This window comes from Echinops telfairi, unplaced genomic scaffold (assembly GCF_000313985.2).
Source record: "Echinops telfairi isolate 266 unplaced genomic scaffold, ASM31398v2 ScPeMD7_53;HRSCAF=182, whole genome shotgun sequence".
NCBI classification, from domain to species: domain Eukaryota; kingdom Metazoa; phylum Chordata; class Mammalia; order Afrosoricida; family Tenrecidae; genus Echinops; species Echinops telfairi.
In genome coordinates this window covers 17,559,287-17,581,430 of record NW_022103951.1, presented here as the reverse complement: position 1 = coordinate 17,581,430, position 22,144 = coordinate 17,559,287, and the positions used below count along the sequence as shown (strand labels likewise).

Below are 22,144 nucleotides of genomic sequence, written 5' to 3'. Positions count from 1 at the left end.
CACCTCTACCACCTGTCAGTCTGCAAGAGTGCTATAGTGACCTGCATGTTGTTGGGATGCTGGATGCTAAGGCCACTTACTTCAAAGACCAGCAGGGTCACCCATGGGGGCAGGTTTCAGCAGAGCTTCCAGACTTAGACAAACTAGGGAGAAAGGCAGGGGGAGCCATTTCTGAAAACCCCAAGGGTCACAACAAGCCGCTGTCCTCCTCGCCTCCTGATGATGTAGTCTGCAGTTCATAAAGCAACACAGAACAGCTGCCTTGCCTTGTCTCTTTTCACATGGGTCACTGGAAATAAGATGGCACCTCTGAACTGGCCATCCTGTTGGGACCCCAACCACTTATGAGGGTGGTGCAGAACTGGGCCATGTGTGGCTTCCTAGTGCGCGGGGTCCTGTGGAGTCGGGACTGACTGGTGGGGAGCTAACAGCAACACCCACTATTGTGAGTAAGCCCAGGGAGGGGCTGGGGAAGGGGAATACCATGGCCTGAATGGCAGCAGCTGGCCTTTCCAGGATACCAGGACATGTTTTGTCAGGATTGGGAGGAAAAAAAATGCCCGGTGGTTTGTGGAAGGAACACAGAATCTTGAGGATTGAATTAGGAAAGAAGGAAGGTCCCTTATTGTACTTTGTTTGAACTAAAAGCCAGCGAGCAGGACAGAATGCCTGGCGAGATGAGATGGGACTTAAAATCGGAGGAAACGCCAAGAGGAAAGTGAACTTTGGGAATGATGAGGGCAACAAATGCATAGGTGTGCTTTACACAACTGATCTATGTATTGTGATGAATTGTATGAGGCCCAGTAAAATGATTAAAAAGAAAAAAATCGGAAGAAACTGTTGAAAAGTTCATATGTTTGATTCATCTAACTATGTGCTTCATGATGAGGCTTGGGGCTGATATGTGACACGGACACAGTAGCAATGGCTCCGCACACCCTTTTGGAGAGCTTTTCGGGTGTTGCGCAGAGAGGGTGCAGTGGAGGCACCAAGACGAGTGAGACACGGTCACTGCCCCTCAGTGAAGTTGTCCCTGTGGTAAATCTACTCTCTCTGCCTCCTGGACACTCGGCCAGAACACACAGCCTCCCTTGCAGACAGGTGTGGCTTCTCAGGGTGCTCTGGCTAGTGGGGTTTGAGCCTATGTGATGGATGCCCCTTCTAGGTTGGGCCCATAAAATGCTAGGGGATAGCAAAGTCTCAAGGAACAGGGTGCCAGTGTCCCTCTATTGCCACTGGGAGACCTGTCCACCCAACATCAGATTACATTTTCTGCTCAGGAGATATTTGTGTGTCTTGTTTTGAAGCACTGAGATTTGAGACACCTTATGTTGCCTACCAGTTTACTTATTTGTAAACACAGACAGTAAGTTTGAAGAATGCTCCCCCTTATCAATAGACTGTGGTAACCAGCCTATGGCTTAGGCCACGTGTTTATTCTTCCCATGGCACCGAAGCTAAAACTGAAACTACTGAATGTTGAACTACTTGTTCATGGTCACCCAGGTCAGACACAGAGGGCAAGGGCTGGAAGCACTGTCTCTCCCATGTATAAACTCAAAGCGGGAGAAGACTGGCATGTACATAAATCCATGTGAGGTCCTTCATAAAGGAAAGCAGCTCATTGGGGGATTGGACATGTCGATCTAGAACAAGAGCATGGAAGAGGGTAGAAGAAGACAGACTTTATGGTGGGGCCTTGCTAGGGGACAAGAGACACACAAGGAAGTTGGGGCGAGTCTCTGCACCTTCTGACACGTGGCAGAGCATTGGCTGGTGTTCCGTTTCAAGGGAAGCTGAAGGAAGCCACCCCGTTTCATGAGGGAAAACAGGAACTGGGAATTCAAGACAAATAAAAAAAAAAAATCTTTACCGAACAACTGCCAGATGGAGGACCTTCCAAAGCGTCCAGAGGATACAGAGAGGCGAGACAAAGGCCACAGGCCTGGCTTAAAAGGAGCTTAGAATCACCCAGGAGAATTTGTTGCCAAAGACTGCGACAGTGTCGAGCAAGAGTAGCACCACGCAGGAACTATCAGGTGCAAGGAACCACTGAAAAGGGAAACAGGAAGTGGCAAGGGAAGGACAGAGGAAGGGCAGGTGAAGACCGGGTGAAGTTCTCTCTATTCGAGAGGCAAGACGACAAGAGGCTCTTGGAGCATCACAGAGGCCGGCTGTCAGACTCCCAGCCTGCCTGAGCTGAATTCCAAAGGACAGCGTGTCCAGCCTGTTTTGAGCTAGGGCCCTGTTATGACTAATTAAATCAGTGGTTCTCAACCTTCCTCATGCCACGACCCTTTCATACAGTTCCTCCTGTGGTGGTGACCTCCAACCATAACATTATTTTCGTTGCTACTTCATCACCATCATTTTGCTACTGTTATGAATCATCATGTAAATATCTGAAATGCAGGATGTATTTTCACTGTTACAGATGTATTTCACTGAACATAATTAAAGCATAGTGATGAATCACAGAAACAAAATGTAATTATATATTGTGAAATAGATATTTCTAATGACAAATCAATGAAATTTTGTCTTGAAGCATGGTGTACCATGGGTAACAGTCTTCACACTGGGTACTTTCGTAGGTGGGCGTATCCGCATGTGGGCGACCCCGCCTGGAGACGGATAGAGGAGCAGAGTCTCAGTTCCTAAGACCATTGGAAACATGTGTTTTGCGATGGTCTTAGGCAATCCCTGTGAAAGGGTCATTCGATCCCCCAAGGGGTTGCTACCCACAGGTTGAGAACCGCTGAATTAAATGATTCCAAAGAGTGATCCTTGCCGACCCGGAAGGGATACCCTTGCGGTCTATTGAGCAATTCACCACATTGCCAGCCTCAAGAAAAGCCCCCTACCATGAAGAGGGCTTCGTAATTCTCGATCATCTTCTGCACCACCGCGATGATGGTGGTGCTCTCCTCGGCGCGAGCTGAGCTCTGCACAGAGAACTCCTTGTCCGATGACTTCTGCTTGTGCAGCAGGTTGGGTCCGAATATGGTGGCCAGGTTCAGAGATGTCATTTTGTTCCCAGTGACCTACGGGAAGAGAGGACACAGGATGGCTCAATCACCGATGGAGCGTTGCCCCTCGCTGTGCGGTTTCTCCAGAAAGGACCCCGCTCTTTCCGTCAGCATCCATGAAGGCGGGCCTTCCCAATGGTTCGAACCATGTTCAGGGGCCGTGTAGAAAGGAGCCTCCATCCCTAATGGGGAGACAACGAAGAGAGCGCCCTTGCACTGAATAGTTTGGCAGAGAAGGAAGAAGAGAGATGGCTAAAACTAAAGGGTAGCACAGAGAGCAAGAAGGAAATTCTTTTTTTTTTTAACCTACAATATATTAAAAAAAATTCTACCCATGGTCAATATATGAATAAGTAGCAAGTAGAGGTAAGTATAAAGCAAATAAATTGCCCACTATCCCATGACTCAGCCATTCATACCCTCTTCTATACATATCTATCAATAATTATTCTTTTTTTAATTTGATCATTTTATTTGGGGCTAGTACAACTCTTATCACAATCCATCCATTCATCCATTGTGTCAAGCACATTTGTTATAATTCTTTTCCTTTATCAAGCAGAGTCTCAGAGTCACCAGTGATTCTGTACCGTATCATTTAACAAGATGCTGCATGCTGCATGCATTTTCCCACTTCCATCCGAAATCATCACCCTGATTCGTCCCTAGCCTCCCCACTGCATAGATGTCAACCCGATTTGTTTTAACCACAGTGAAAGAAAGGATAGCCATTTACATTGCTTTCGGCTTTCAGTGATTATAGACAACAGTGTCAAACCATCTCCCTCAAAGAGACACTTTGTGAATAGGATTGGGCGCTGTCGTAGGAGTAACCCCTCCACGTGGCACAGCCACAAGCAAGGCACCTGAACGTTAGAAAGGACTTCAAGATTCTGCTTACCTACTCTCTTTCTCTCCAGGGCCACTACGAGTCAGAATTGACTCGATGGCAGTGAGTTTGTGTTGGGATTTCTCTGAAGCTATACAAACCCGTCCCTCTATGCCACTTTAAGATGGCAGAGATTATCCTGCCAAGTTCCTCTTGGCCAGGGTTCCCTGGGGCCCCGGGCTGTCCTATCTGGCACCATGCTTCTCGTCTACCTACTAGAGGCTAGAAGTCTTTCCCTGTACCTGCAGCTTGGACAAGCAAGAATGTCCCCAGACATTGTCAAGTACTGTCTGGGGAGCATATTGGCCTGTGGTTGAGAAACACTAAATACTGTCCCCTTCCCCACAAGCAAACAACCAAATCAAACCAAACCAAAACCAATTCCATTGGCATTGAAGGAGTGGTGTAATGGTTATGCGTTGGGCTGCTAACCCAAAGGTCAGCAATTCGAAACGACCAGCTGCCCTGCAGGAGAAAGACAAAACTTTCGACTCCTGAAAAGGTTTACGGTCTCAGAAAGCCACAGGGGCAGTTAGTTCTACCCTGTCCTATAGGGTCACTGTGCGCCAAGATGGAGTCAATGGCAGGGAGTGTTTTTTTTTAAACTGTCGTTGAATTGAGGCTGACTCATTGCAACCCTAGAAGACAGAGGAGAACTACTGCCCTATAGGACTTCCACGGCCGTCCCCCGCAAGGAGTAGATGGCCCCAACATTCTCCTGAGAGGACCCCTAGCGTTGATTTCTTTGGTCAGGGCTCATTCACATCCTAGGCATGCCTGGGGAAGGTTTCTGGGTGGGGAGAGTTCACCTGGATTGAAAAGCATGTAGGTACACAGCATAGAAGTCACTAGTTCCAAGTGATGGCTGAGAACAAGCCTCCAAGGGGACCACATCCTGTGCTACCCAGAACTTCTGGTCCCCTGCTTTGCAATCCCACAGGGTGGACTACAGGGCCTGGGTGTTTTAGGAGGCAATTTGCAGCCAAGTGAAATTGTTTCCAGTACTAAACACTGGGGATTTTAACTCAAGTACTCTATATGGATGATGGCTTATGTGTTCTTTATTGCCTTGATAAACCACAGCCATTTTTTCATTTTTCTTTCTCATTTCTTTTTTTTTTTTAATTTTTTTTCTTTTATTTTTTTTTCTTTCTCATTTCTCTTGCTAGAAATTCGTGATGAAAAATCAAACCATGTCTGAGCAATTTACAACTTCTGCCCTTTGGAAGTAGAAGGCATGGGGAACGCTCTCTACCCCAAAGCACTGTAAGGGTTTCCTCTCTCTCCTGTTTTAACACGGACCAAGAGAAGGCTGTTTCCTTCGACAACACTGTTGAGTATAAGGACAATGTGCAGCTCCACAATCTCTCAGTTCTGCGCCTGGTGCTATTCTGAGCAAGCGGTACAAGGTGCTGGTAACATCCCATTGTGCCCAGCAGCTAGCCGGCCACAGCTTTCTTTGTGCCTTTTGGGAATTGCTTTGTTTTGTTTGTAAAACTGAAAAGTAGACCCGCTTCCAGACAATTTTGATTCTTGCTCTCCATGTTTAAATACATGCACGTGTATACACACACACACACACACACCCCTCTTGTGGCACAGTGAGTTACAAGTTGGGCTGCTAATCACAAGATCAAGCAGTTCGAAACCACCTGCTGCTCCTCAGGAGAACAATGAGGTTTTCTACTCCTGTGAAGAGTTACACTCTCAGAAAGCCATCGGGGCACTTCGAACCTGCCCTATAGGGTTGTTGTGAGTCAGAATTGACTCCATTGAGTCTGGTTACACACACACACCATATAAAAAGTCCTGGTGGTGTAAGGATTCTAACTGCTCAACTTGTGTTGAAAAGCGGAGGTCCAAACCTCCCAGCTGATCCTCCGGAGAAAGATGCGGCTGTCTCCCTCTGTAAAGACTTCAGCCTGGGAAACCCTCTGGGGCAGCTCTCCTCTGTCCTAGAGGGTCGCTATGAGCCAGAATCAACTCCGTGTCTACACGTATATATGTGTACTCATTTATGACTCTGTGGGTTAGGTGTTGGGTTGCTAACCATAACCTCAATGGTTCAAATCCACCTGCCCTTCTGAGGGAGAAAGATGAGGCTGTCTGTTCCCATAAAGAGGAGCAGTTCTATTCTGTCCTATCGAGTCGCTAGGAGTTGGAAGCAATTCCACAGCAGTGGGTTTGTTTTGTTTATGTACATTCATATGAGGGGGCTTCAGAAAACTCATAGAAATATTTCCCGTGGACTTTTGGAAGCCCTTTTGTACATATGTGTAGACACATCTATGTATGTTCACATGTGAGTAGAGGAGCGTAGTGGATAATGAGTTGGGCTGCAGGGCAGCAGTTTGAACCAACCAGCCACTCCACAGGAGGAAGATGAGGCTTTCTGCACCTGTAAAGATTTCCAGCCTCAGAAACCCACACGGGAAGTGCTCTTCTGCTTTATAGGGTTGCTACGAGTCCGAATGAACGGGGTGGCAGCAAGCTTGGCTTATCTGTGAGTATGTGGGTATATGTCTATCTGTCTGTCATCTATCTATCATCTATGCATGAAAGAGCCCTGGTGGTTCTGTTAGGTAAGCTTTGGACTACTAACTGAAAGGTTTGCATTTCAAACTCACCAGCCTCGGGTGAAAGCTGAGGAGGTCTGCTTCCATAAAAAATGACAGCCTTGGAAACCCTATATAGATCCGCTATGAGTTGGAATTGATTCAATGGCAGTATGTGTATAGATGTGTATAGGTCTCTGGGTGGTGCTTCGCTGCTAACTGAAAGGTTGATGGTTTGAATCCACTTCGTGGCACTGTTGAAGAAAGGCCTGGTGATCTACTTCCCTAAGATTACAACCATTGAAAATATTACCAACTCTGACATACATAAGTGACCATGAGTTAGTCAAGTGGACAACAATGTCCCCCCCTCCCCAAGGATCCTGCATACCTAATGTATAAAATATAAAAAATACATACATACATACATACATACATACATACATACATATATATCCATAAAGATCCCCATGCCATTGAGTCAATTCTGTCTGCAGGTGAGAAGAGAAGCACCCCTGTGGGTATGCAAGGCTGTCAGTCTTTACAGGAGCAGACAGCTTCAGCTTCAGCTTTCGCTATAAGCTTCATCTTTCCAACTGCAGACTTTGCAGTTAGCAGCCTAAGCTGTGACCCACGAAGCCACCAGGCCTCCTAACCATAAAGACAGATAATATAAATGTGTAATAAAAGAAAGCTCAACTATATACAATACATGTAATATAGAAATAAATATCTGAGAAAGCTATTCAGGCAGTGCAGCGGACACTGGATGATGAAGTAAATTATCATTTAACTCGCTAGCAGATTTAAGGACAGGTTTGCTCTTTACTGACTAAGCCTCCTAGATGATTTCTGAGCTGAGTGGGAAGCATTCCCACTTAGTACAAGTAGCGCACGTATGGCCACTGGACTCAGGGCTGTCCACAGGCCATTTGCATATGTTCTCCCTATGTGCTTCTGAAGCAGCTGCTGCTTTTAGTCTTATGTTTTAGTGGAGTGGCACCTAGTGTGGAGAGCTAGGTGGTGGCAGAGCTGGGAGACCCTGTAGCAGTATGGATTGTCGGGATACTTATTTCAAAGCATGGCAGGAACCAGACCTGCAGCATGAGCACAAAATATAAGGGGTAAAACAAAAACAAAACAAAACCCTTGGTCATCCAGATAATCTCAAAATGAATGCAGAACAAATCTCTGACAACTAAGTGGTTTGGAGGCCTCTTACACTCTACACCTAAGGAGAGGGCTGAACACCTCTTGCCATTGTGGGATGTTACAAAGGTAGCCTCTCAGTTCCTCATAGCATGTTCCTCCCCAAAGACCAGTCACCACACTCTCCCTCGATGCTTCCTAAGTTCTTGTTCTCAGAGGCCCTTTAAGAACTGATCCAAAGCCCTGGATTCTCTCACCAGAACAGAACATTTTCACACTGTATTTTCCATGAAATGCCAAGGAGGAGTGTGTGTGTGTGTGGGGGGGGGGGTGGTGTGGTGGTGGTGGTGATCTTGGACTTCCTGCGGTGGGACTTGGACATCCCCAAGGCTGTTTCCATTTTGTGCCTATAATATTCTTTCTAGAAGAAATAAAATCTTTCTTACATTTGGGAATTTCTCCTCCCCGCCAAGGAGCACAGCAAATAGCAAACCAAACAAAACAGAGTAAAATAAAACAAACAAAAGATAGCAAAACACCACCACTTGATAAAAGATCACTCTTTTCTTTTTTTCCCCGTTCTAAAAACAGCACTGCTGGACGAGTCGACCATTTTTCTCATGCCCTCTCTGTAGACAGCTGTAAGATCCCACTAGTAAATAAGACGATGATCTTTCAAACTCATCCATGCCCATCAGAAAGGTGATGGTGATGGTCATTTAGGTCCTTGGGTATGACAAATGATTGGCATTCGACTCCTAACCTCAAGGTTGGTCATGCCAAGTCACCAAGTGGCACCACGGAAGAAAGGTCTGGTGATGAAGAGCACAGCTAAGCAAACACTATGAGGGAGTTCTACTCAGCCACACTCGTCGCAATGGACTCTATGGCAACACATTTGGTTGCTATTACACTTTAGGGAGGAGGAAACACCGACCCTCCCCATCCATCGCTACATGGGGGTGAGAGTCAGGGAGTGGGGAGAGGCCCAGGGTGCCGCTAAACGCCCTACAATCTCCCCCACCACGTCCAATGGTCAGTCACGCGGAGGTTGAGAAACCCAGAGTTAGGCCTCTGGTACAGGTCTGCTTGCTAGTCTACACGTATGTTCTTGATGAGTAGTCGGGCTGGGGTTGGTGGGGGGAGGTGGCAGGAGCAGGTGATCTTAGCCAATGGATGTCCAGAGTACAGATGAGGGAGGGAGGTGATGTAGTCATCTTCTATTCTCTCGTCACACCGATTTTCAAATGACTAGGTCTTTAGTATCTAACCAAGTTGCTAAGTGAGGAGTGGGTGTAGAGGTAAAGCCACTAGCACCACACTGGCATGTGGTAGGTGATGCTACCTCTCACTTATACTCATCTAAGAAGTCATTCTTCCTTTTTGCTCAGGCAATGCAGATTTGCTCAACAGTTGGACAGAGTATTTGAAGACGATTCCCAAAGGGCAATTGTGGGGTGAAAGGAACACTAGAACCGATTGGGATGATCTAGATTCAAACTCTTTTCAAAAGCGATTTAACCAAACATGTATAATATGTGAATATGACACCAAGAAAGCTACTAATAAAAAAAGAAAAGAAACCAAACTTGACCAAGGGTGACCATGGGTGAAGGACAAAGAGTTCCTCCTTGAGGGGGTGGGGCACTGAACTTAGGTTGGTAGGGAAAACACTTTGGAAAAGGATATCAGTAACAGCTGTACAATGTCAAGAGTATAATTGATGCCGTTGAAATATACAGGTGGAGGTTGTAGAATCAGAGATCGTTTTATTTTTATTTTTGGTATATTTTTGCCAGAATTAGAAAAACAAAATCTTGACTAACAATGAGTACATGCAAGATGAAAACGTTCTAGAATGGACTGTGGTGCTAATTGTGCAACTCTTCTTGATAGTATTGAATTATTGAATTGGATGACATGTGGATGAAGTGATAGTAAAACTGTTAAAAATAAAGAAAAGGGTATGTGTGAGCTCAATCAGACTTTTCATATCCTTGTTGGCTTCTCAGCAGCTGAGACCTGACTTTCTTCTTCACACATAGCACTGAAGAAATCCCAGTGAAGCAACTGACCTTCCTGGGCACACGGGGTTCTCTCTGACGTTACCTGGTGATTACCCAGATCATACTCCTGCCAAAAATGGCTAACATCCAGACAGGTGAGCTAACTACTTAGCAATTAACGAGAATTATACTCTACCCATCAAAGAGCTTTTTTTGCTGAAAAAATGTGTCAGGACCATAGTATTAAATCTGTTGCCTGTCAGGCTCCCAGGAATTACAACTACTAGCAAGAAAAATAACAGCTTCATGAAAGTTCCGTTCACTCCCCGACACGGAAGACAACAAGGATAAGAAATACAAAATGATCTGTCTGTTTTAAAGTGGGAAAAAATTATATAGGACTATGTTCTCTAGGAAAGGCATTGGACCATTTTATGGAATTAAATTCACAATACAGCTTGGTGTTGTCCTTAGCAAGGATTTTAAACAAAAGTTTCCATGGTTAAGCAAATCTGGGAAGCCCCTTGTTGATTTATAATGCATGCTAGCAGATTAGAGACTTGGATATCTTCTGGGGGCTCCAAGGTCAAGGAGAAGTAAGACTGAATGGTATGAAAGAGGGCCGCTAGTTTCCTATTAAGGCAAAGATGAAACAGGTAGCTTGGTCGGAGGTTACTTAAAAATTAAGACAGTATCTTCCTTGTCCAAAGGTGAAACTCCAAACCACCTCAAATTCTCTGAGTGCGGTCAAAGAGAGCTAGAACACCAAACCTCTGGTGTGGATCACACCAGGATAAAAAGAAAAGTCTATGGGACTCTGTGCAGAACCACCTCCAACAGCTGACATCGTGTTGCCCCAAGATATCATGACACTGATGAGTAAAGCATACCTCCTAGTTCCTTCTCCTAGGAGCCCCGGTGGGGTAGTGGGTAGGAGCTGGGCTGCTAACTGCAGGGTCAGCAGCTCAAAACCACCAGCTGCTACTCTTGGGAGAAAGATGGGACTTTCTACTCCCATGAAGAGTCACATTCTCAGAAACCCATAGGGCAGTTCTACCCTGTCCTAGAAGGTCGCTACAAGTCGACATCGACCCAATGGCAGTGCACTCCCTTTGCATCTCGTTTTGAAAGCTTGCCCAGCCATCGCATAGAACCAGTCCCTACTTTGCAGAAAGTGTTTAAAGAGAGAAAGGATCCCTTGAAATAGAGATACTAGAACTCTAGTTACTAGGAAAGATGGGAGTCCCACGGAAAACCCAGGAGAATAATGAGGTGGTATCCCATAGCATCATCATAAAAAAAGATAGCCTCCACGAGAAGCTTCCTTAAGAACCTACAAGGAGGTGAGTGGGCCCTGTGCTCCTAGAAGCTGTCTCTCGAGAGAAAGCCTGGCTTTGATTCACTTCCCACCGAATCAGAAAAGTCAAGAGAGGGAGTGTCATTTTCTCCAGGTGGAAAGTATGACCATGTTGGTGGTTCTTCCTCTGAAATCAAAAGCAAGAGTCGCAGCCTCGCTGGCCACCAATTGGGGGAGGGGGGCATACCTCTTGCCCATCTTTGCTGATGTCGTCAGCACGGCTGGCCACGATGGCGAGGAACTGCAGGAGGCGGTGGAGGGTGTCGCAGTTGCAGGGAGGTAGAAGGTAGATGAGGAGCTGTAGGGCGCCCAGCTGTTCCTCTGGCTCCAACACTAAAACAAGGCGACAAGAGGCCCTCTGAGTTGGGGGGTGCACATACCAGGCAGTGGGGCACATTCTTAATGGAAAGGGACAACGCAAGTCATGGATCTCTTCATCAACTCCGCTCCCCCATCCCCACCCACGCTCTACGGACCCAGCTCTCTGAAGAATATAACGAGGGATTCGAGCTGGGGACGTGGAACAACTAGAGAAATCATGGCAGCCCCTCTAAAGCAGGGATGGGGCACGTCCAGCCAGCAGGCCAGACACATATACTTCACGTCCACAAAATCATCGATCCCAGCTCATGTCACACGCCACACCAGAGAAACCGTCCCAGCTATCACATTAGAGGTGCTTTCGTTGAATGTTTGACCAAAGATCACCGGGTAAGTTTTAGGGTGATGCTTTTGTGTGATCAAGAATGATGTGATCCTATCCAAATGGCCCTGGGCAGAAAAAGGATCTCCATCCAAAATCTTCATGAGAGAAACTGGAATGCTAGCGACCAAGGCACTAGAAGAACAGAGGCGTCAGCCCATTCGAACTTCAAATGAGTGACAAGCACAGCAATATTCCTGCTCCCATGACTACATTTTCCTGATTGCAAGCATGGCTGAGACTCTTAGCTTTGGCAATCCAGGGAACTTCGTTTCCCTGACTTGTGTCTCTCACCTTTCCCTGACGATGTAATGCATCCCCTACTTTATAGATATCAAGCTTTCATTGTCGATGCCAATGACTGAGACTCAATAAAGGTTCTAATGGGTTTGGGGCGGTCTTCTTTTGAAGAACATCCAAAGGCTAGACGTTCTGTCTCTCCCCATATACAGCATGATGGCTCTTGTCTTCTCTATCGTGGTCCTACACGAGCCCTACCGTGGGAGGCTGACCAAGTCTATGCCTCTGCCCATCACCCTCCATTTCTCCTCCATGGGCTCTGTATCCACAGACCCAAAGCCCTGGCCTGAGCTTGCCCTGGGATCGCCCGTTGGCCCCTTCTCTCTGGATTCTTCTCTCTCCCTCCTTTTCCATACCACAAAAAGCAAACTTATTTTCAGGGACAGGCTTAATGTGAACTTTTGCTTGTACTCCAAAGCATCAATTGATGTGGCACTTTCTACAGTCTTTGGGGTCATTTGCAAACCGCCCAACTCCTTCTTGGCTATGTGCATTTGTTTGATAGCAACTTTCTTCTTGCTAATTCTCCCTAGGGTGAAGCTCAGAAAAGTCCCCAAATAGCCCGCTCATTAGAGATCCATCAATGAAGACAAAAAATAGATGTCAGGGCAAAGAGGCACAAGGTTGGCTGAGGGAGCTGGACACCCTGGCGTCTCAGGGGCACTTTCCCGCCCAGGACGGCCTCACGTACGCAGCGTGTGGAGGAAGGGCGTGTACAGCTCCCGGGTGAGCAGAGGGTCCGGCATGTCCCTCAGGAACTCCTTCAACAAGGCAGCCACGTCGTGGACGCTGTGCTCCTCCTCCAGAGAAACGTCAATGCCACGGTCGAATTCCTCCCGTAACTGAGGGGAGACAAACGGTTCAAATGGCAGTCCCCCAACCCCATCCTTCGGTGTTCACTTCCCAGCCAAAGGCGCGCTTGGGCTCCCAGCACCTGGTATTCTATCTGAAAAGCAAGCACGCTGCCACCTTGGTCTGGCGAGTCTGCAGCAGGAAGCCAGCCATGACTAGAGTGTACATACCTTACATGTGATATTAAGTAAAACGCTCTGCGGGCTTGCTGTGGATGACGCAAGCAGAAGGGCCCACTAATGACAACCAGAAGGTTGGGGGTGGGATGGGGTGCCTAGAGCTCTGGGGTGGAATGGAACGTAGGTCAACTCTCAAGGCCAACGGGAACTCCGTCCATCACACAGCCTGTCTGGGCGTCAGCAAGCCTGTCAGGTTGGCATTTTGAAAATTTACAGAGGCACTCGGCAAGGAAGCGAGGGGGTTTTGCTGCAGCTAATCAAATTCATCAGCCTGATAAGCCATTCATGACTGAGGCTGGTCAGATGGCGAGGCTGGTCAGATGGCAATCCTGAAAGAAAAGCGGCCTTAGCTTTGTCAAAGTCGCCTTATTAACAATCGTCAGAAGGATTCTTTGACTTCATCATTACATTCTGCCTATCAGCCGTTACTGTAGCAGAAACCCACAACAACAAGATGGAGTAATACCTTCCACATCCTACGTTCACTCTTGACAGCTCAACTGCGTTGACGCATGACCCTGTGCTGTAGAAATCATTATGGGAGTTCATGACTCCGCCTCGATGGAATAAGCTTTCCGCACGAGTTCATTATTCAATCACTCATGGATTCATTCCTTTTGACAAAGATGTACTGTACGCTTCCTCTGTTGCCTGTCACGGGCCTGAGAAATGGTGGTGAATCCACAGGCAAAGCCCCCTCCCTTCCCCAGCCCACGGGCTGGGAGAGTGACAGGGGATCGGAGGGTAATCCCACCATTGACTAGCTCTCAATACAGTGACAAGTGTTCTGAAGAGCAAGCATGGCCCACCAAGAGGCCACCGAACACGAGAGAATGACAAATGTGAGCAGCTTTCATACTTTCAAATCAAAGTGGCCACTAATTCTATTGTCATTAGATCATCTGCCCACGTCCAGATGGGCTGACCCAGTGGCCACAACAGTCGGCTCAAACATAAGAACAATTGGGAGGAGGGAGCAGGACCGGGCAGTATTTCGTTCTATTGGACATACAGTCACGATGAGTCCAATCCAACTCGACAGTACAGAATAACAGCAATAACAACCACAACAACATCCTTGAATGAGTCTTCCTCAAGCTCCAGGCAAAGATTGTCCATTCAGTGGATCCTGATACAATGAATGAATCACTGCTGGCATTTGCCATCACTCCTTCTGAGGCGAGAACCCATCACTACTCGAAGGGTTTACTGGCTCCAGGCACCTCGCCCTCAGTGTGTTAGGCACCCCCACTCAAGACCACTGCCAATGGAACTATTCTGACTTGCAAGCCCTCAAGCTCACCTTTTTCTCTGTTCTGAGCGCACACATACACATGCATACAAAATGAACAGACACCAAAGTTTTTCCTATGGACGGGTTCATGTATGCGATCTTGAAATACGGTTATTATTTTGTTTCAAGGGGCTTGGTGGCATCTGGTTATGCATTGAGCTGCTAACCCCAAGTCCAGCAGTGCTAATCCATCTACCCCCGTAAAGTTTCAGCCTTGGGAACTCACAGGGGCAGTTCTACCCTGTCCTATTGGGTCACTATGAGTTGGCATGGACTCGATGGAAGTGAAAGAGCGTTTTGGAAGACTTTTTTAAAAAAAGGAAAATAGATGAAAGAAGCTACAGCTCCTCTCATGGTTCATGGGTGGATTCCAGGAGATAATGTCTGTGAAAATATTCCTGAATTCTGCATAGAGGAGAGACCCAACAAATGTCACTCTTCTATCACTCTTCCTGCAAATTCTGTGGTGAAATACTGGCTGTTTGCTCAATAGTCTCTCGTGTAAATATTAAATAAAAACTAACCAAATGGAAACTGTGCTTCCTGTGAAAACCCTTTTTATCTTCACACACACAAAAAGATACAAGGTGATATTTATTTCAGGTAGTTTCAATAAGATGAACAAATATCATTTCTTCAGCTCTATCAAACTAAACATTTATTTTTCCCTTGGCTTCATTATTGAGTCACTGAGTTTTATTTCCCTTGGTTGGTGCCAACAGAGGGAAATTAGCATTTGAATTCTCTTTCAGCCCACAAATGCATTCTCTTCTCAAAGGATGGTTTGCTGTTCTGAAGCTGTTATGAATTTGGCTACCTGCTCCATCATAGGATTCTATTCCTGAAGGTCTAATTGCAAACTTTTGTTGAGAGAATGTAACAGAAGCTGAGGCCATCCATGGGGGCAGATCCCTACAGGACAAATGAATTGGGGACCAGTAGCTCTCGGTCAACTTCAGAATTACTTATTTTTGAGAAGGTAAAGCTATAAACCTAATTTTTTTTCACTTTTGTTATCTTTGATTTTTAACCTTAATTTCCTCCCGGCCCTTAAGTCAGTGCTTCTTCGGTCTCTTCTGGGAGGGCCTTTTCTTCTGTGCAGCTGCCTCTTCTGCTTGAGGAACAACGTGTTCCTATTCAGTCAGGGTCATGTCCATGTGGCAGGGGGAGTGCCTGTGTCCCTGGATCCCACCATGTGCTCTGGCGGCACATCTGGGGGGCTTTGTTCACCTGGATGTGCTCAATGACCAGATAAGTCACCGCTAAACCCTTCTGTTCAGCATGACTCTGCATTTTTAAGCACGTGCAGCCAAACTGTGGCACTCTTTTGGGGCCACTGACCCTGGACTCAACCCCACTGTGTGGGCTGGGTACACCTACTCACTCCACCACTGTCATGTCGCAGCGGCACACACTGCTTCTGCAAAGTAACGTCTTTCAGATACTCAGTGGCTTTCTGGATGAGCAGGTTCTTGGTGGCCTGGGCAGTTTCATGGGTGTCCTTCAAAGGGACCCGAAGATTTGGTCTTGATGTGCATGATTTTGTGGGGCTTTCTGGGTAAAGTGAGTAGTGAATCATTTTGCCAGATCATTAAACACAGTATCTTCCACAAAGAGAATGTTAAGGGCATTTTCCAGATCGTATTTTGACAATAATGGGTACTCCACAGTTATTATCTATTTATGATCACTTGCTGATCAGGTACTCTCTGACTCTCCTCCTTCCTGGCTCAATAGGATGATTACAAAATCTTGCCTTCCACCCCCAGGGACTTGGCTTTGACTTTGCTGGCAAGGAGCTTGGTTTTAATTTTTTGGTTTCAGTAGAGAGGCAAAGAAGACATCTTCAGAAACAGATTTGTATATGCTTAATGTCTGCACATGGCACTTCATTTACAAGCCAAGTGAAATGTCTTAATAGGATCTTCATTTTTCACTTACTTGTCTCACTCGCTTTTTTGAGCTGCCAACGCGGAATATTCCCACTGTCTGGAGACCTGTGGAGAAGCAAACAAAATCAATAATCCTGTTGATTCCTCTGGAGGAAATCAAATACAAATCAAACAGAATGCCAGCACAGCAATGGAAGAAGTGTGCCAACAGGAAGTCAATGAATGCTCATTTATCCCACACCATCATCTCCATAAAGGAGCCTTGGCGGCTGGGGTGGGTGGTAGGTGATAGTTTGAGCTGCTAATTAGAGGCTCAGCCATTGGGAAACCACCAGCTGATCTGTGGGGGGGAAATGAGACCTCTGGTCCTGTTAAGATGTATAGCCTGGGAACACCACAGGCCAAGTCTACCCTGTTCTGCAAGGTCAAGAGGAGTCAGAATCAACTTGATGACAGTGAGATTGGTTTCTGGATGGTATCCAAGAGGAGTCCTAGTGGTGCAGTCGTTAAGGCAGCCTTCCAGCTGAGCAACATCTTGGCAGTTCAACCCCGCCAGTCACTGTGCGGGACAAAGCTGTGATAGTTTCTGTTAAGATGGACAGCCTTGGAAACCCTCTGGGACAGTTCTACTCTGTTGTATAGGGTCATTAGATGTTTCAGCGTCAGGATCACTTTGTTTCAATGTTTCTGATGAAATAATTTCCACATGATAGTTCCATGTCTTCTCCATATGAAGGAAGACAATGTAGCATTTCTTTATTGTGCAGAATGCTAATGTAAGCATGCATTATATATAGATTTTGAGTTCTGGTATCAGTTTTTAAAACCTATCTTTCTTGTTTCTGTGATCATAATAAAACCAAGTGCTTGTTGAAAAAAACCTAGACAAATGTTACAAATACTTGAGAAGCAATCACTCATAATATTTCTTTCCAGCCTACACACACACACACACACACACACACACACACACACACTCCAAGACTTCAAAAAGTAGACAGATTCCATTATCCTTCTTACTTTTTCTAACTGATTGGGGACCCAAAGCCCATCTATGGGCAACTGGACATCCCCTTACATAAGGGTTGTGGGGAGGAGATAAGCCAGTCAGGGTGCAGCATAGCAACGATGAAACATACAACTTTCTTCTAGTTCCTAAATGCTTCTTCCCTCCCACTATCATGATCCCAATTCTATATTACAAATCCAGCTAGACCGGAGGATGTACACTGATACAGATAGGAACTGGAAACACAGGGAATCCAGGACAGATAAACCCCTCAGGGCCAGTGGTGAGAGTTGCAATACCAGGAGGGTGGAGGGAAGGTAGAGTAGAAAGGGGGAACCGATTACAAGGATCTACATATAACCTCCTCCCTGGGGGACGGACAACAGAAAAGTGGGTGAAGGGAGACGTTGGACAGTGTAAGGCATGAAAAGATAAAAATCATTTATAAATTATCAAGGGTTCATGAAGGAGGAGCTAGCGGGGAGAGAGGTGAAAAATGAGGAGCTGATACCAAGGGCTCAAGTAGAAAGAAAATGTTTTGAGAATGATGATGACAACAAATGTGCAAATGTGCTGGACACAATGGCTGTATTATGGATTATGAGAAGCATTGTATGAACCCCCAATAAAATTATTTTTTAAAAATTCCATATTCTTTCAAATCCATATCCATGAACTTTTTGAAGTCTCCTTGTACATATTTAACAGACTTTTGAGAGATAGTGTGTATTTTTGAATGCTTGTTTTCATTCAATATTATGCCACTAGAATTTTCATGTCAGTAAAAATTGCTTGCAGATAATATATAAAATGGATTCAAAGGTGTTATTATAAGAGTGTGTCACAATTTACTTTCTATTCCCCTCTGAAAGGCATATAGACACCCCCCCAACAACCACCTCCCACTGTTTTTACTATTATATGAGTATATGACCTTACTATGAGTAATTTAATAGCCAGGTATTTGGTTACATTGATATATATATATTTAAGATCTAGTTCTAGAAGTGCGACTGTGGGGTCAACACATACAGTAAAGAGTTAACTGGTCCAAAGTGTCAATGCTCCTGAGATTGGGAAACCATGCTTTACAAGATTGTATACATGTCGTGTGTCATTGAGTTGATTCAAATCCTAGCAACATTCCAGGACAGCGTAGAACTACCCCATAGAGCTTCCAAGGCTGTAAACCTTTCCCAAAGTCCATCACCACATCTTTCTGCCCTGCAATGCCTGGTGAGTTCCAACCACCTGCCTTTTGCCTAGCAGCCAAGCAGTTAACCTACTGTAACTTCAGGGTCCTGGTATCTCTTGGAAGAGTCCCTCACCCGGAAATTTCATCTTATTCCACATTTTGTTTTAGGGTTGATGTCCATATGAAGGATTTTGTTTCTCATGACATCACTGATTATTGCTCTTAGGAAATAAATCTGTTGGCCTATTTATTTTAAGGACTTGTTGTGTGGTGTATTCAGTGCAAGACCTCAGGTGTATGTGAAAGTTGGAAGTTGATGAAAAAAATACTGGAGAAGAATTGATCGATTTAAATGATGGTGCCGGTAAGAAATAGTGGAAGTATTACAGACATGGAAGGCCAGAAGACCAAACCCATCGGTCCTGGAAGAAGAAGTAAAGCCAGAAGACTCCTTGGAAGCAAGGATGGTGAGGTGTCATTTCATAGTCTTTGAAGATAGTATCAGGAGAGACCAGTCCCTGGAAAAAGGACAACTTGCTTGGTAACGTGGAGGGGCAGTAAAAAGAGGAAGACCCTTAAGGAGATGGGGTTGACATCCCACAATGCAACAGTGGGGTCAAATATAACAATGATGAAGGTGGTGCAGGACCGGGCAGTGGTCCCTTCTGTTGCACATCAAGCTGCTCGGAGTTAGAACCATCTTGATGGCCCCGAACAACATAACCTGTGGGATGCTGTATTTCCAGAGTCTAGTTATTGCTGAATTGTAGATGCACATATCAGTGGTTTGCTCTTGGGTGTTGTGATATGACTTTAGGTCAACTTTCAGAGGACTTCTGGAGCCTTCTGGTTGTCCAGCCCAATGTACTGTTTCCACTTTATGGGCGCTGGAACAAAGGCTAATCAAGCCATTTGCAGTCAAATATTAAATTATACTTCTGCCTCTGTAAAATAAGCATCTACCTCAAAGGGTTTGGGAGGACTTCCTTAAGGAATGCATGTAGAAAACGTAAATCATTATCTGGGACACAGAACTATATATTATATACAAAGAACTATATACGTTCTTTGTATATAATATACATATATTATATATATTATATACATACATATATACGGTGACCTGCATGAGTCTTCTAGGTATAAAGCAAAAGACTTTAATGCAGCACTTGGTCTCAGTCACTGAAATTTTGCCTGCTCAGATTTTTGGATTCTCAGCTGGTTTCTGAATAATAGAAAATGTCCACAGAGTGAACAAATGAGCGCATTTTCTATATAGATTGAATTATTCTATTGGCAGCGGAGTCCTTCCAGGAGGCTCAGAAATGCCCACGTCTGTGGTATTATTTGAACAATTTATAGCACGATCATCTTCACTCATTTGAAATGAATGTGATGAAAAACGAGGTATCGGTGACGCTGTGGTTGGCACGCGCCGTTGATTCCACTCTGACACCCTCTTCTGGATCCCCGTCCCAGTTACTGGGCCACAGACTAGTTGGTGACATCGATGGCGGTACCTCCTATGTCTCTCAGTCAATTAGGATCCGTCTGTTTATTTTGAGGGGGAGAGGGGCTTGGGGAAAACAAATAGCAGCTTAAAAAACAGGTGGAGCCTATTGTTGGTCTTAGCCAACTACCTTACAGAGATTTTCCACAAAGAACAGGTTCAGCGCAGGCATTCCTTATCCTTCACTTAAGGGAGGCCCTGATAGAAAGCAGGTGTAGATTAAAAACAACAACAACAAAGGCATTGCCTGGACACAGAGAGGTGGCTTTGAGGAACTGAAAAGACCCGGAGATCTAGAAGGGCTTGAGTCACTGGCTTAAGAGACGGCAGGAACCGGAGCGGGCTCAGTGAGCTGCTGGCCCTGCCCTCAAACCAGGCACAGTTGCAAAAGAGAATGTGGCTGGCTTCCCTTATCTTCGTGTTTGTCTTCCTGGGCATGTGCGCTTCCTGGAAATCAAAGGTGCTTAGGGATTTTGTCCTAGGAAGACAGAAAATCTTCAGGCGAAATCGAGTTGGAGAAGGGGGACGAACATGAATATCCCATGACCACTGAGTCTATTCCAACTCGGAGCAACTTTATAGGACAGGGTAGAACTGCCCCCATAGGTTCCAAGGCTGTACATCTTTTTTTTAAATCATTTTATTAGGGGCTCATACAACTCTTATCACAATCCATACACACATCAATTGTGGAAAGCGCATTTGTACATTCATTGCCCTCATCATTCTCAAAACATTTCCTCTCCACTTAAGCCCCCGGCATTAGGTCCTCATTTTCCCCCTCCTTCCCCGCTCCCCCTCCCTCATGAGCCCTTGATAATTTATAAATTGTTATTGTGTCATATCTTGCGCTGTCTGACGTCTCCCTTCACCCACTTTTTGGTTGTCTGTCCCCCAGGGAGGAGGTCACATATAGTTCCTTGTAATCGGTTCCCTCTTTCCTACCCACTCTCCCTCTACCCTCCCTGTATCGCCACTCACACCACTGGTCCTGTAGGGCTCATCCGCCCTGGGTTCCCTGTGTTTCCAGTTCCTATCTGTACCAGTGTACATCCTCTGGTCTAGCCAGACTTGCAAGGTAGAATTCCTGTCATGATAGTGGGAGCGGGGAGGAAACATTTAGGGACTAGAGGAAAGTTGTATGTTTCATCGTTGCTACATCGCACCCTGACTGGCTCGTCTCCTCCCTGAGACCCCTCTGCAAGGGGATCTCCAGTGGCCTACTCATGGGCTTTGGGTCTCCACTCCACACTCCCCCCATCATTCACTATGGTAAGATTTTTTGTTCTGATGATGTCCAAGGCTGTACATCTTTGTGGAAACCGACTGCCACCTCTATTTTCTGCAGAGCAGCTGGTGGGTTCGAACAGCTGACGTTTCGATTGGCAGCCATTTGCTTAACTAATACTCCCCTAGGGTTCCTTGGACAAGCATATAGAGGGCACCCAAACAATTGGTCAACATTTGGGGCTGGCACAAAGATCTCTGACGAATACGTAAAGAACCCAGGTGAATCAAGCCTTCAGCTACTCACTTCAAAATCTGGCAAATACCATCTTAGGAAAGAATTGCTTTGGGATCTTCCTCCCCCTCCCCATTGGTTTACAGTAACCAAGATTAATATGTGTTTGGATTTAAAAATGCCTCTTATTTTTCTGAAGCCATCTACACTAAATACTTTGGGGACCTGGAGCAGACTCTGGGCCTTGTAAGGTTAGCCAGATTATCTCCCTGCCTTTAGGCACGCTTTATGTTGCATTTGAACTCTTCCAAACAAGAAAGCCATTTACCCTGGTTGTGAATCATTCTGAAAAATGGCATGCTATTTTACAAACTGCAGAAACACATGCCAGGAGAGACCAACAAGAAAACGGAAAGCAGCACTCAGTTTTCACTCACAAATGCACTTACTCAATCTGGCTAGAGAGCGCTGTGAATTTGGGGTGGAAATTTTCTCCTTTAAAATGCTTTAAAAAGTGCTTTCTTTAGCTCGCTTCTAGGGAACATCTAATACTTCGTGTATGGGGCCCAGTTCTACATCACAGTGGACTTTCTACTTCATTCCCATACGTACCGTACTGGACTCTAGTTCTTTTTTTTTTCTTTTTCTTTTTAAACATTTTATTAGGGGCTCATACAACTGTTATCCCAATCCATACACACATCAATTGTGTAATGTCCATTTGCAAGTTATTGCTGAATTGTAGATGCACATATCAGTG

At 45.6% G+C, this 22,144-nt stretch overlaps 1 protein-coding gene across 1 annotated transcript in view; it reads right to left on the bottom strand.

The window, feature by feature from the left end:
- ARHGAP6 (Rho GTPase activating protein 6) overlaps window positions 1-22,144 on the bottom strand; it is a 266,673-nt gene that overhangs the window by 24,037 nt on the left and 220,492 nt on the right. Inside the window, exons 6-9 of the mRNA XM_045290758.1 lie at window positions 16,258-16,313; window positions 12,683-12,833; window positions 11,176-11,321; window positions 2,868-3,047 (exon numbers count right to left, since the gene is read on the bottom strand). Of these exons, the coding sequence (XP_045146693.1) occupies window positions 2,868-3,047; window positions 11,176-11,321; window positions 12,683-12,833; window positions 16,258-16,313 (533 nt within the window). The remainder of the gene's footprint in view (window positions 1-2,867; window positions 3,048-11,175; window positions 11,322-12,682; window positions 12,834-16,257; window positions 16,314-22,144) is intronic.